The sequence below is a fragment of the Diadema antillarum genome, unplaced genomic scaffold, assembly GCF_040938485.1.
Source record: "Diadema antillarum isolate AM-2024a unplaced genomic scaffold, OU_Dant_1.0 seq00001230_RagTag, whole genome shotgun sequence".
NCBI lineage: Eukaryota > Metazoa > Echinodermata > Echinoidea > Diadematoida > Diadematidae > Diadema > Diadema antillarum.
The window spans coordinates 1,115,695-1,129,055 of NW_027272018.1; the positions used below are offsets into that span (position 1 = coordinate 1,115,695).

General features: G+C 38.3%; 1 protein-coding gene across 1 annotated transcript in view; it reads right to left on the reverse strand.

Moving 5' to 3' along the window:
* Positions 1-4,571: 4,571 nt before the first annotated feature.
* LOC139745027 (serine/threonine-protein kinase 32B-like) overlaps positions 4,572-13,361 on the reverse strand; it is a 46,882-nt gene continuing 38,092 nt past the window's right edge. The window contains exons 6-9 of the mRNA XM_071655436.1: positions 11,382-11,507; positions 10,270-10,395; positions 7,587-7,651; positions 4,572-6,091 (exon numbers count right to left, since the gene is read on the reverse strand). Of these exons, the coding sequence (XP_071511537.1) occupies positions 5,944-6,091; positions 7,587-7,651; positions 10,270-10,395; positions 11,382-11,507 (465 nt within the window). The 3' untranslated portion in view covers positions 4,572-5,943. The remainder of the gene's footprint in view (positions 6,092-7,586; positions 7,652-10,269; positions 10,396-11,381; positions 11,508-13,361) is intronic.

Genomic DNA, 13,361 nt, shown 5'->3' on the forward strand with positions numbered 1-13,361 from the left:
AGCTGGCATCGTGTGACATCTATTGTCTTCATTGTCACAAAATGATATCAACCTTCCCAGGATGACAAAAGCGTTTGGTAAAAATATCAGCATCATACCACTATCATAAAAAGTATTGGCTCTTTAGAGGGGAGTAATAAAACACATGACATCTATATTTTCCTAAAGTGCTCAGCGCTACAGGAAAATATTGTGTTGAGGATAAATAAAGTAATGATAAAGAAATAAAGTCCCAGGGAACTGCCAAATGTTATATTACAACAGATACGCTGTAGATACATTTCATTTCATTCCAGCATGGAGTCATACTAGTTTTGCAAAGCTGCTTGTTGTGCATCCCGTCGGCAGCCAGCCAAATTTTAAAATTATATTAATACCTGACCTGATGTCGCAGATCGCAATGTAATGATTTTGATCCTCACTGCATTGATCACATGATTGTATCATGACTAATCATCCACCAGTATTTATAATGACCATTCAATATGTGATGTAACGGTCGATAAATTATCAAGTACAGGATGGCATGGTTGTATTAAAGGGGCTGTAGACGTACAGGACTGGTTGAGGTGGGGATTCATGTTTTTTACATTCCTAAGTGAGATAATGAGAACCCTCTTATGAAATATGGAAGAGCATGTAATTTTAAGAAGGATTCAACGTTTATTTGATGAAAATTGGTTTTCAAATGGCTGAGATATCCAAAAAAAGTGATAATAATAAAAGACTACATGCCACAACTTTTATTACGATCTTTTTGTTTTACCTTGTTTTTGGGATATCTCGGCCACTTCAAAACTGATTTTCATCAAATAAACTTTTGATACCCCTTAGAATTGCATGCTCTTTGACCTCTCATAGAGTGGTTTCTGAATATCAGCAAAATGTTAAAAGCTAAATCCTCATCTTGACTAGAACTGTACACACCCTTTAACAGTGGCAGTAACAACACCATAGAGCAAGCAAACAAGATCCAACCAGCATGTGTCTGCAATCAAGACATGGTTTAATTAGCCTCGTCAAAATGGTCAAGTTCTATGCGGTGGCGTGACATGAGTATCTTGGTCCTGTGATATCTACATGCAGTTGTTTCGACAATCAAAAACACCCACCACCACTACTTCGTGTGGGATTCACATGATGGCTCTTGACGCACAAAACTTCCCATATAACACATTTACTGATCCTGTACACAGCCTTGCATTGATTGCATTGGAAAAAAATGCTTTTTATGTACACTGATGTTCTCTGCTGCACTTATAATAGAAAGGTCATTGTCTGTACAAAATAGAAACACACACAAAAATATGAGGAATAATATACATGTACATGTAGTGACATTTTGCATGTATGGTCTGTTACAGGTTACTTCCAGACCATTATTTCACATAATAATAGAGCACTTTCTATGGTGGATTTTGTTTGTACAAAAATGGTTTTAATCCATTTGATTTATTACAGTGCTGAGTATAATCACCTTGTGTGACACATAAATAGTACTTTGCAGGCAGAAACAATAAATATAACAGTGCACCCCCCTTTTTTATGTACCAGTACTTGTACAGAATCGATGAAGAAATTCAAAAGATGGCATACATGTACACGTAATCAGTAAATGTTCAATACAACAGTACAAGCTGAACACAAAATAACAATAAGATTTAGAACAAAAAAAAAAAAGGTAACACAATCACTGAGCCTCAGAGTATGAGCACATAAATAAACCTCACAGTACAAAATAAATAGTTCTTTTTTGCGACCCCCATTGATAGTTTTGTAAAAATAATAATATTTTACTAGAATGTACATTTGTATGCATGGCATTCATTTTAAGTAGGTTTTTTTTTGTTGTTGTTTTTTTTTTGCCCACAGTTGTCACAACCCCTGTTGTAAAAGTCTACATTGTGTCATAATTTGCTAATGGGACACAACAATAGAACATGATCTTTGAGAATTTCAATCTCGTACTCAAATTATCATAGTGTCCACCCTTGTTTTTCATTCATTCGTGAAGAGATCATACACTAAAGAAATCATCTTCAGTGTTCATCATATCAGCCCTTAATGTGCCCACTGAGTCTTCAGCCAAATGCCACGAAGATAATCCTTTGAAGACTCTGTGATGAACAACTTTCTGGTAAAAGACTTGTCAACAGGCAAACTTTGGATGTTGGGGAATTACGTCGGAAACACATCGTTCGTGCATACAATATGATCAATCAAAATCTGTAAGCATGGACAATGACTGTGTGCCAATTGCACAAATATGTGAATTACACGATATTCGTATAGAGGCACACCCTTACAGCAGCATGTTCCTACAAATTTGGAACATGCCAAGTGAAGAGCTAAGTGATAACATGTACTGTATCTGTAAGTCCCATGGAATTTGTGAGATAGTGTGCATAAACCCCTCAGTGCTTGAATAAACACTAAGAATTGCATTGAACACATGATCCGTGTTATTCCTAGGTATGCCAATTTAGTTTGTACACGGCTGTATTAAACCCGTTCCTCCCACTATTCTCCAAGAACCTTCAATGCCCCCAAACGAGATTCTTTTTTTTGCGTGCTGACAAAGAAGGGTAAGGTTGGTAATCTGCCTGTGTGAAAGCAGTCAAGCAGTACATGTATCCCCATTCCATAGTCAACTGCATGTGCCATCAACCAATGCATAACATCAATCAGAATATGAATAGATGCAAATACAGCGTGTTGTTTATGCTGGGCTAAACCGAACTCTTTTGCTATACACTATAATGTTTGTGAAATTAAAAACTCTGGAAAAAAATATAGCCTTACAAAAACAGATTTGATTGTCTCAAAGGTGGGAAATTGGTAAATTTCTCTTGAAAAGGGATGCTACCTACATGTACTTCTTGTTCCAGTGTTGTGGTTCTGGATCATGAATGCAAATGCTCACAACATTTGCCTCACGAGTCCTGAAATGTGGGAAATACTACACTAGCAAAAATTGTATTGCACATACAGCATATCTTGCCTTTTAAACCAAATCTTACCAAGGACAATACAACTCTGAGGAATGGCATGAGTACTCTCTCGGAACAGAACCAAAAGGGCAACATAGATCATGTGGATATCATTAAAACAAGACATTAAATCCCTTCGTGAAATCTGTTTCCTGTACTGTCTTGGAATTACGTGTTTTACTCAATGCATGTGGATTTCTGTCCTTTTCTAAATAACACTCGGTTCGAAATTCATGCCATCATATTCTTTCTTCTACAAATCACAATCTTTCTAAGGGTATTTTACTGTGCCCTGTTGACAAAAGAAGAAGAAGAAGAAGAAGAAGAAGAAGAAGAAGAAGAAGAAGAAGAAGAAGAAGAAGAAGAAGAAATTATGTACAAGGAGAAAAAAAGTATGCAAGGCAATTTGATTTAAGAGATATTATAGCATCATTTTTTTTCAAATATTGCTTACATGTACCTATTAACCTGTAAAAGTAATACAGAAAAATGAATAAGTTTCAACACAAGCTCCATACAAAATAATGAAAAAAAAAAGAACATCCACTAAAAAAGTAAGCTTCAGGACATTCAGCTATATTGTATCTTTAACTCACAACTGTCAGTGTTGACCTAAGAATATTGCACATTTTGCACCACATCCTCATTACAATGTACTACTGGGGTCAGCATTCAAACGAATTTCCTTCATCACTTCATATCCCTCCTGCTATTTTTAAAAAAAAAAAAAGTTTGTCAATTCACGGGCAACACTGCACCTTCAACCTTGAGGCTGAAATGCATTGTTCTATGACAGGGCAAATATGCTCACTATTATTAAAGGGTGTGTACAGTTCTGGTCGAGGTGAGGATTTAGCTTTAACGTTTTGTGAGATATTCAGAAACCACTCTTTGAGATGTCAAAGAGCATTAAATTCTAATGGGTATCAAAAGTTTATTTGATGAAAATCGGTTTTGAAATGGCCGCGATATCCAAAAAACAAGGTGAAACAAAGAGATCCTAATGAAAGGTGTGGCCTGTCGCCTTTTATTATTATCATCACTTTTTTGGATATCTCAGCCATTTGAAAAACAATTTTCATCAAATAAATGTTGAATCCTTCTTAAAACTACATGCTCTTTCATATTTCATAAAAGGTTTCTCATGATCTCACTTAGGAATGTTCAAAACATGAATCCCCACCTCAACTGGTACTGTACAGTCCCTTTAACAGTGTATGGGTATCTGCTCAACACACACCCTCTTTGGTCAGAGAAATGTTGAGAAGAGGTGGGGGGGGGGCTATATTTTCCTGATTCACATTGGGAAATAAAAAGGTAAAAAACAAATCATGTATTGGGAATGTGCAATAATTAGGTACGGCCTTTCTAATAGCACCAACAGTAACTCGTTATGCTCCTTGATCCTTGCAACCCAAATGTTAGATGAAAGTTACTCACAAAAGATGTTACAACCAGATTTTATTTTGGCCTTCTTTTCAGTTCTAGTCACTGTTTTCTCTCAATGTCCTGTCCAGAGCGAAGGCAAGGGGGGGGGGGGGGGGGGGGGGGGACATGTCACCATTGAAAAGTGTTGTGAGATATTACTCTGTCCGTGCACTCTATTATTGGTACACTTAAATATACACTTTTTTTTTTCAATGTTGACCTCAGTACTTGGGAATAAAGTTTAGTTCAGTGAACACAAAATACATCACAATATTCAAAGTGACGTTACATAAAAACATAAACCGAGTGTATGAGATAAAGACATATAATGACGGGAGATTGGGACACACATTTGTACATCTACAATAACTTATATTTCAAAAACATCAAAAAGATAACAGCCCCTCTTTTTACATATACCAATCGCACTATTTCTCACTTTACAGATCCGTAAGACACACAGCCTGGTATGAGTTGCTTATGTCCAGTACCAAACTGAGAATATGTGAGTTGAGTTCCCTTGCACATCCCTTTTGAGTAGCTAAAGTTGTCTTTAACCCAAAGTGAAAGCGTAGCTTGGCTTGCACCGTAAACATGAAGTTTATGTACACATGAAAGATGAGGTTGCTATGGTGACAAAGTTCTTTTTGTTGATTCAGTAAAATGCTCACGCCATCTAATCTGCTAGTTGGTACATAATCACACTGGATTGGGGACTTGGAAAATGTGCAAGATGAACAGGCAGGATTTGATATATGAAATTGTCAGCTTAATATTTATCCCATTTAATTCAATCGACTCTTGAGACAAAAACAAAAATTATGCTTGTATCATTTGTGTAAATATCAAGTACTCAAAGGAGAGCCATCCATAATCAAACCATGAACGTGTACCTTGTTTGTGAAAAAACATTATCATTCACATTCTGAATGTGTTAAAACTAAGGGATTAAGACTTAATAAATGAAGTCAGTGGTCACTGAAATCAAGCCCTTTTCTTATCAGCAAAACCAGATACAACTATCAAAGTGCAAAGCGATCCAAACGAGTGAGTGCTCATGTGAGTATAAAGTCTTTCACAATTGCTTTAATGCAAGCCGCCCATGATTCGACCACAACGCTGTCCAAAATTCAACTGCCTACTACATGTGGAGACCTATGTATTTTTGCGCACGGTCAAACCTTGGTACGGGTGCCGATAGTTCAGGTTTGTTTGTTGTTTTTTTTTTTCAGATGGTCCATCAATTCCTATCATCTGTGGGGATAAATAATATTGACAGTATAATCACTCATTACAAACACAAATTACTTATTTTCATCTCCCCCCCCCCAAAAAAAAGACATCACAAAAGAGATCAAACAAACAAACAAACAAACCACAAACCAAACACATCCAATTACACCTGTACATTGTACTCTTTTAGCATTCATCATTCCCACCAATTATACAATGTAAGTATACTAGACTGTGCCCTTGAAGGCCTTCATGTAATAGGTATTCCTAAAGTCTGATGGCTCCGTGGTAGCTACGTTGCGAGTTGTTCTGACTCAGCGGGTATCGAGTCGACCTGCTCGCTGACGGCACCCCCGTTGTTGCCATCATTGGTGGTCCTTGTCCGAGTGGGAGTGTTGAAGAGCTCCTGTGATTTTCTCAGCTCTTGGGGATTTTTCGTCCTGGTGGATTACGAGGAGAAAAAAGAAGAAGAAAAGAATAGTTTGCTGGTAAATTCTTGGTAAAAATTTACTGTCCTAAGATGATGAATGAATACATACATAAAAAAACAACAACAACAATTCACAGAGATTTTGATTGCCCTGATAAAGTTGACCAAAAGATCAGTCTGTATTTTGTCGTCGGGGATATGTTCCGCTGAGACTACATCTGGTTCACGGAATTGCTCTTTCAGAAAATATTTTTAAAAATAAAATAAAATTGACAGGATTGACTAATTTCATCTCTTTTGAGTCCTAACGTAAAATCCAGGGATGCAACTTTTGTTGGTTTTGTGATGCACGGTCACATACACTCTATGTTCAACACAAATGGCAGCAAATTTCCCAATCTTCCTCTACACTCCCTCTTCAAATGGCAATGTGTATAATATCATGTTCATACCGTCTATGTGTACGTTCAATGATTATGACTTTTTAATTATTGAGTCCAACATATCAATAATAGCAAAGCATCAGCCACATGCATGCATGTACAGTAGGTATAGAATAGCTATTTGTACAAGTGTATATCACAATCCATGTACACACGGTAGTTGTGACTGGGTGCACGCAGGGGCTAGCAATACATGCTCTACGTTTCCTTGATTGCACTGAGCAATATATCGCTACAGATGTCAACCACCAAAAGATTGCACAAATATCCTGCAGTTAGTCTTCTCATCCAGCAAAAAAAAAAATATTCATAACTTATCAATCGATTGTCCGATTTTCCTCAAACTTTCACTGATGTGTTCTACTGATATTGCTGCATTCTCTCAATCCTTTATGTACATTAAAGCCCGGTCACACAGCGCTTTACGGCTTAATCACGGCCAAAACACATCAAAAAGTGGTCTCCCGTGAAGCAGACGATGTTGTTCACTTTGATGTCGAGTTAAAAGACGAGCTACAATCAATTTTAAACGTGGCCGGACGCGGGGAAGAATCGGAACGGCGTCGGACGCGGGAAAAAGTTTTGAACTGTTCAAAATTTTATTCCGCGGACAATCACGGGCGGCACACATGGTAAAGACATGCAACACACATGAAACACACGTGATAATCCATGTTCCGGCAGTGATTAAAACTTGGGGGAGACGCGGTAAAGATGCGAAAGTTTAGCGGTCTGCCACTGGCAGAGCACGGTCATCTGACGCGGGTTACGCGTTGGTATCACGGGAAATATCGTGTGTTTAGCGGCTTATCACTGACAAATGGATTTTTCCACATATATACACGTGGCTGGACGTGGTTAGCCGTGCTTAAGCAGTGCTTCAGCAGTGGAACAGCCGCCAACAGCCATACCCCGTACAAAGCACGGCCAAACCAAAATTGATAAAAAAAATTGCCACTTACGACCACGTCCACCAGATTTTCATAACTTTTTGTACGTGATTTAGACGTGGAGTGCTGCGTGACCGGGGCTTTAGGTCGACTTGTCCTTGAAATATCTCACCTCTCCCTGTTGTATACTCTGAACTCTGCACTCAAGTTATCTAGCATTGCTTGCATTTCTTCATCCTACAGAGAGAGAAGAGAGAGGGACAAAGAACAAATAAAACCAAAGTGCATGACTTGGATATACAATTGGTAAACTGTGCATGTCGAACCCCTATTCTGCAAATGTTCATCATCATAAAAACAACAAAGTGCTCTTTTTTTTTTAAATCTGAAAAATGCTGCTCCTGCCTTGAAATTTTGAAGCAGGTTTGGTTATACAATTTTTAAATTTTAAGAAGCACTCCAATGCCTCACTGATATCAAATGATCTAAACTTGAATACTGTAAAAGTGGAAATATTTCTCACGATGTGGAATTTTCACGCATTTTGCGCAACCAGAAGCTAGTGCAAAAATAAAAGCACACAAATATTTTTGCATGCCATATGTTCCAGTAAATAATGTCCTGATTCCGCAGAATAAAAAGCACATGAAATTCATCTCATCTTCAGCCAAGCTTTGCAATACATCGTTTTCTGTTCTGGAAGAAAATAATTGTTGAGACTGTGACTTTCAACACAATATAATATCAAATGGGACATGTCATTCAACCCGTCTAAATGCTCGGTGAGGACAATCTCAAACAAGCAGAATCCACCAGACAGGACTAAATACACCTTCTGTGGACAACCTCTCCAAGAAGCCAGCACGCATCCATACCTCGGGGTAGAAATTGACAACAAACTGAGATGGGACACCCACTACAAAAAGATCACCGCCAAAGCCAACAAGGTTCTTCGTAGTTGGTTTCCTGAGGAGGAATCTATGGTTCTGTACCAAGTCCATCAAAACCACTGTCTACACAACATTAGTTAGACCTATCTTAGAGTATGCCAGTAGCTCATGGGATCCGTATCACAAAGGGGATATTCACCTCATAGAAACCGTCAACGTAAGGCAGCAGATTCTGTAGACTGTATGAATGACTACATACAACAGAGCAGTGTCTCTCAAATGTTAAAGGATCTGGAATGGGACACCCTAGAGAACAGGAGGAGAATTTCGAGACTTCAACTACTGTTCAAAGTCATGAATGGGAAAGTGGGAATTGATCCCAACGTCTACATTAGAGTTAATGACAGAGGGGGGAGAATGACCAGAGGGAACAGCAGAAGTAATCCAAAGAACACTGACCAAGAAAGATGTACACAAGTACTCTTTCTTCCACAGGACAGCAGTAGACTGGAACCTACTCAACGAGGAAACAGTCACGTCTACATCCAGTACAGTCTTCAAACAGAGGCTTCAAATGTGAAACATTCTTCCTGCCCTGCACATACGACCACACTAGTTACAAAACGTTGGTGGAGTACAGTTAATTCTGAGTATACCGACGGAACAGAAACAGAAACAGAATATCATTGCACAATCAATCTTTATTCCCCAACAGGAATCTCCCTCAGCTTACCACATGTCATTTGTCTTAAATGATTCGAACACAGCATCAACTATTCAACAAATATTAGAATGTTAGAAAATCAATGGCTAAACATTCAATTTGATATAAAGTTTTTGTTTGTTTGTTTTTTTTTTCAATTAGTCATCGAGTAAGCCAGTTCATTTTGATAAGGGGTAACACTAGTTGGAAACCAGGGGTGGTATTCTGAGGTCGCAATTAACTCGAGAAGTTAATAGCCCCTTAATCATAGGCCAAATTGGTGTTCTGAGGTCGTGATTAAGGATGATTAAGTCCCCGATAACTATCTTAGGTTCCTCCCATTTAATTGTTATTCCATCCAATCAGATGCATTGTTAAAAGCCAAAATGATGATTACACGCACAAATATGCTCTCAATGCCTGATCCTCTACACCCCCTGTAATTACAACCCAAGAGCTCCGTGCGCACACTCCGCTCTTTGATTACAACCCTTCACCTACGCACACGAAGATCTCAACCTCTTTGCTGACATAAAATGACAAAATTCCTTGAAGATCGCCTACATTTCTTTTTTCTCTGAATTCAACAGATTCCATGTCCACAAGATTCAACTGCTCCTCAGTTACCCAAGACGGTAAGCATCATTGTAGACGAGAAAAAACGCTGTAATGCTTGATACCGGGGTTGTTAATGACACTCTTTGGTATCATTAAGTTTTCCATTAACTTTCACATTTAATTATACACTCAGAATACCGATTCGTAATTAACTCTGTGGTTAAGTCCTCTCAGAGGTGCATGCGCATTGATACGCGCAAGTGTGTAAGACTTTCCCGTCAAAACGCTTGTTGTCATGGTAGTTAATTAAACTCTCAGAATACCGATTTGCTAATTAAGTGCTAATCAAACACTAATTAAGCCCTCAGAATATGGCCCCAGAGTATCAATAATACTGATAGGCCTAATTATAAATTTATATTGCATAGTTTCTAGGAATACACTTAACTGTGCATAACAATACAATCAATATAAGGGAGAAACATGCTGATCATTAAATAAATAATGTTAACATTAATTCAAGGTATCTGGTAAGCCTACAGAAATGTGCTACAACAAACATGGCCACAGAAAAAGTTCCTTCAGAAGAATTTTGAAGCTGTTGATTGATGATGCATGCCTGATTGAGAGAGGGAGACTATCCCAAAGTTTTGGTCTCCTCAAGAAATTTTTTGCAATTCAAAAGGCAAGTCCCTTTTGCTTACAATCTCCTTGCTGTCTTTTGCTCTCGAGCTCTGCTTGGCGAGCCGCTTCTTCTTCTTGTGCAGCGGCCGCGCCTCGATGATCATCTCCTCCAGTTCAAAGGTCGGGTCACAGTTCAGATGATCTTTCTGAAAAAAAAAATTTGATGACAATAATAACATTATAATATGTGAGTTATATTGCACCAAATCCACTCTGTAAAGTGCTCAAGATTCATACATACTATTATACCCCCAGTCTCTGGATACATTATTTCCAATCAGCACTGACAGTGCGTACGTACTCTCCACTCCCTGGGGAGCATTCCAGCCAGTCGCAGCCATTTTACAGGCACACACATGCTGATCAACCAATATTCTCATCCTACCAAGTACCCCATCATATTCCTGGGTTGAGAGCAACAATGTGGATAAAGTGCCTTGCTGAAGGAAAAACGTGTTGGGCTTCATTGAGCTCGAACCCACGAACCCAGACCACACTCCGGTGATTTAGAGACGAGCGTTCCTATCCACTCATCCACATACCTTGACAACAGGTGGTCTCAGAACGGCTCACAAACTCCAAGTTTGAATTGTGGTATCCACTACAAATAAGAAATCTCCTTCATGCCATGGATTCTTGGTTGTAATTGCGCTCTCATTCATTGTTCTCACTCTTTGATATACAAGGTGCACAGTTAATGCATTAAATGAGACGAGAAGTGAATCGAGAAAACCTACAGAAGTAATACTCAAATCCAGAATATTTTAAATAGAAACCTTGAACTGAGTCAAGATGCTAGACAACTTTTATTTCTCTGAAAGGTATCTACTAGAAATATGATTTGCAAACGATACATACATTCACAAAGTAAATGCCGCAAAATTCAAGACTTGGACACATAAAAAGAATCTGCATTAAAAACTCTGAGATGAACTCAACCTAAATCAAATGCAAATTCTTCAAAATGTCAATTTTAATGTGATTTCAGACTGATTGGAGCATAATTTCTCCATAGCTTTTTGCTGGACTGAATATGCATTCATATCAAGTTTTACATAATAATGCTGAACTTTAAATTCTATCTTCATTTTCTATCATCATCTTTGAAGACCATCCAGCACGGTCTACCTACAGGTGGCACGAATGATGGCTTGATTTCCATCTCGAGGACGACGTCCCAGTCGACGTCGGTCATGAAGGGATGCCTTGATAATGCTTCTAGACTTGATATCCTCTGACAAGGGTCGATTGCTAAGAGCTGGAAGTAGAAAGAGAGAGAGAGAGAGAGAGAGAGAGAGAGGCAGAATGGGAGAAGAGGAATGAAATCAAATTTGGGTTATTATACCAAAATATCTTCTACATTTCAAAAAGAGCGAACGTTCAAAACATTAACGCATATGACATTTATCTTCTCTTTCCATTTGATGCTGTTCTCGAAGAAAATAGCCATGAATCTTCCTGTGAACATGTCTTTATTTTTAATAATGGCAGACTTAAGAATACTGTAAAACGAAGAATGTTCGCGTGCATTTTAATTTCGCAAATTTCACAAGAGCCAAGATTCGCGAAATTAAAATGCATGTGAACGTTCTTGTCTACACGTACGCATTGAATGTTAGAGGCAACTCGCAAAAAATTTCATGCCGCAAAAATATTGTGTTTTACAGTCAACTGCATGATATACTGGGTTGTAACATAACATAGTCTTCCAGTGTATTAACCACATTTACATTTCAATCAAGACTGTAATCATTTTATCTCACAAAAAGTTAAGAATGCGCCATGCAGGTATGCTGTAGAGTTCTTCTCGTATATCAGTCAGGTGCTCAACAAGAACATTCATGTGACTTGCCATCTCATTCCAAACCTCTAAAACTTTGAAATGATCACATGATGTACCACCTAATTGTGTATATGCTCCAGAATAACACCTTTTACATGTCCACTCAGATGAAATACCATAAGGATGATTCCCGAAAAACATATACCTTTTACTCATGCAAAAATTTCTAGTAGACCAGCCAAACCTCAAAAAAGGCTCTAGATAAGGATTCGACGGCATTTTTTGTTAATGCTCCGTTCTCATACTGAAAGTTTTGCAAAAATACTAAGGAATAGCGTACGGCCGGATGTCACGCGCGTTTTTGCCGAAAAATGTCATTTTTAGCACAAAATTCAGAAGCATGTCAAAAATCACGATTTTTATTTTTTGCTTGCATTCAATTGATATTTGAAAGATCATGAGTTTCAATTGTCCCTTTTAATGAAATTGCAATTTAAATGTGTTTCCTTAGCAATTTAAAAAGTCATTTTGTACAGCCATATATGGGGCTCTCAAATGTTTGGGTGTTGTTTTCTCGAAATAATATTCACAGATTAATTAACGTTCTGCAAAGTTTGCTTTTCCAAGCTAATTAGATGATCTTCCAAAAGTAATTTAATGTTTTATAAAACTACAAGTGCTTCTTTAATTGAATGTGCCAATATTATTTCTAGTTTTCTTGAAGAAATCTTTACTTTTAATCAAAACTCTGAACTTGCAGGAACTCAGAAAATGCATTTTCGAGCATTTTCCAGTAGCCCCGCGCAGCTTGTGTGCGCGCGAATACTTAATACGTGTGCGTACCGCGTACGTCTACCCCTACGAGCTAGCTACAGGTGAAATCTCTCGCGCGAGCTAGAGCTGCATGTTTCGGTCGTTGAGTTGGAAACGTGGTGACTGGAAAAGGGACTATTTCCTTCGAATGTAAGTAACTTAGTAATTAAATACATAGTTCTTTATTGCACTGCATAACGAAACTTAAAAATCTGTTTTGATCTAACAGTTAGATATACAACTTTCATCTGAGACTTGGTTAATATCAAGGTTCAAGCGCTAGTACTACGTTAGGCCGATGTCTTTAATTACTGTATTTCGCACCGATCCCGTGGGCGCGGGCATGCCTACCAACCCCCGGGCCGCCACCCGACCGTGCCGGCGGTGCTTGTTAGTGGAACACCGATTATTCCGTAAAGCACGTCTTGACGCGGTGCGAAAAGAGGCCTAACAAACATTAGGTATACGTCTAGATTTAGGTGTCTTGTTCGTTCGATCTAGGTTTGTAATCTATGG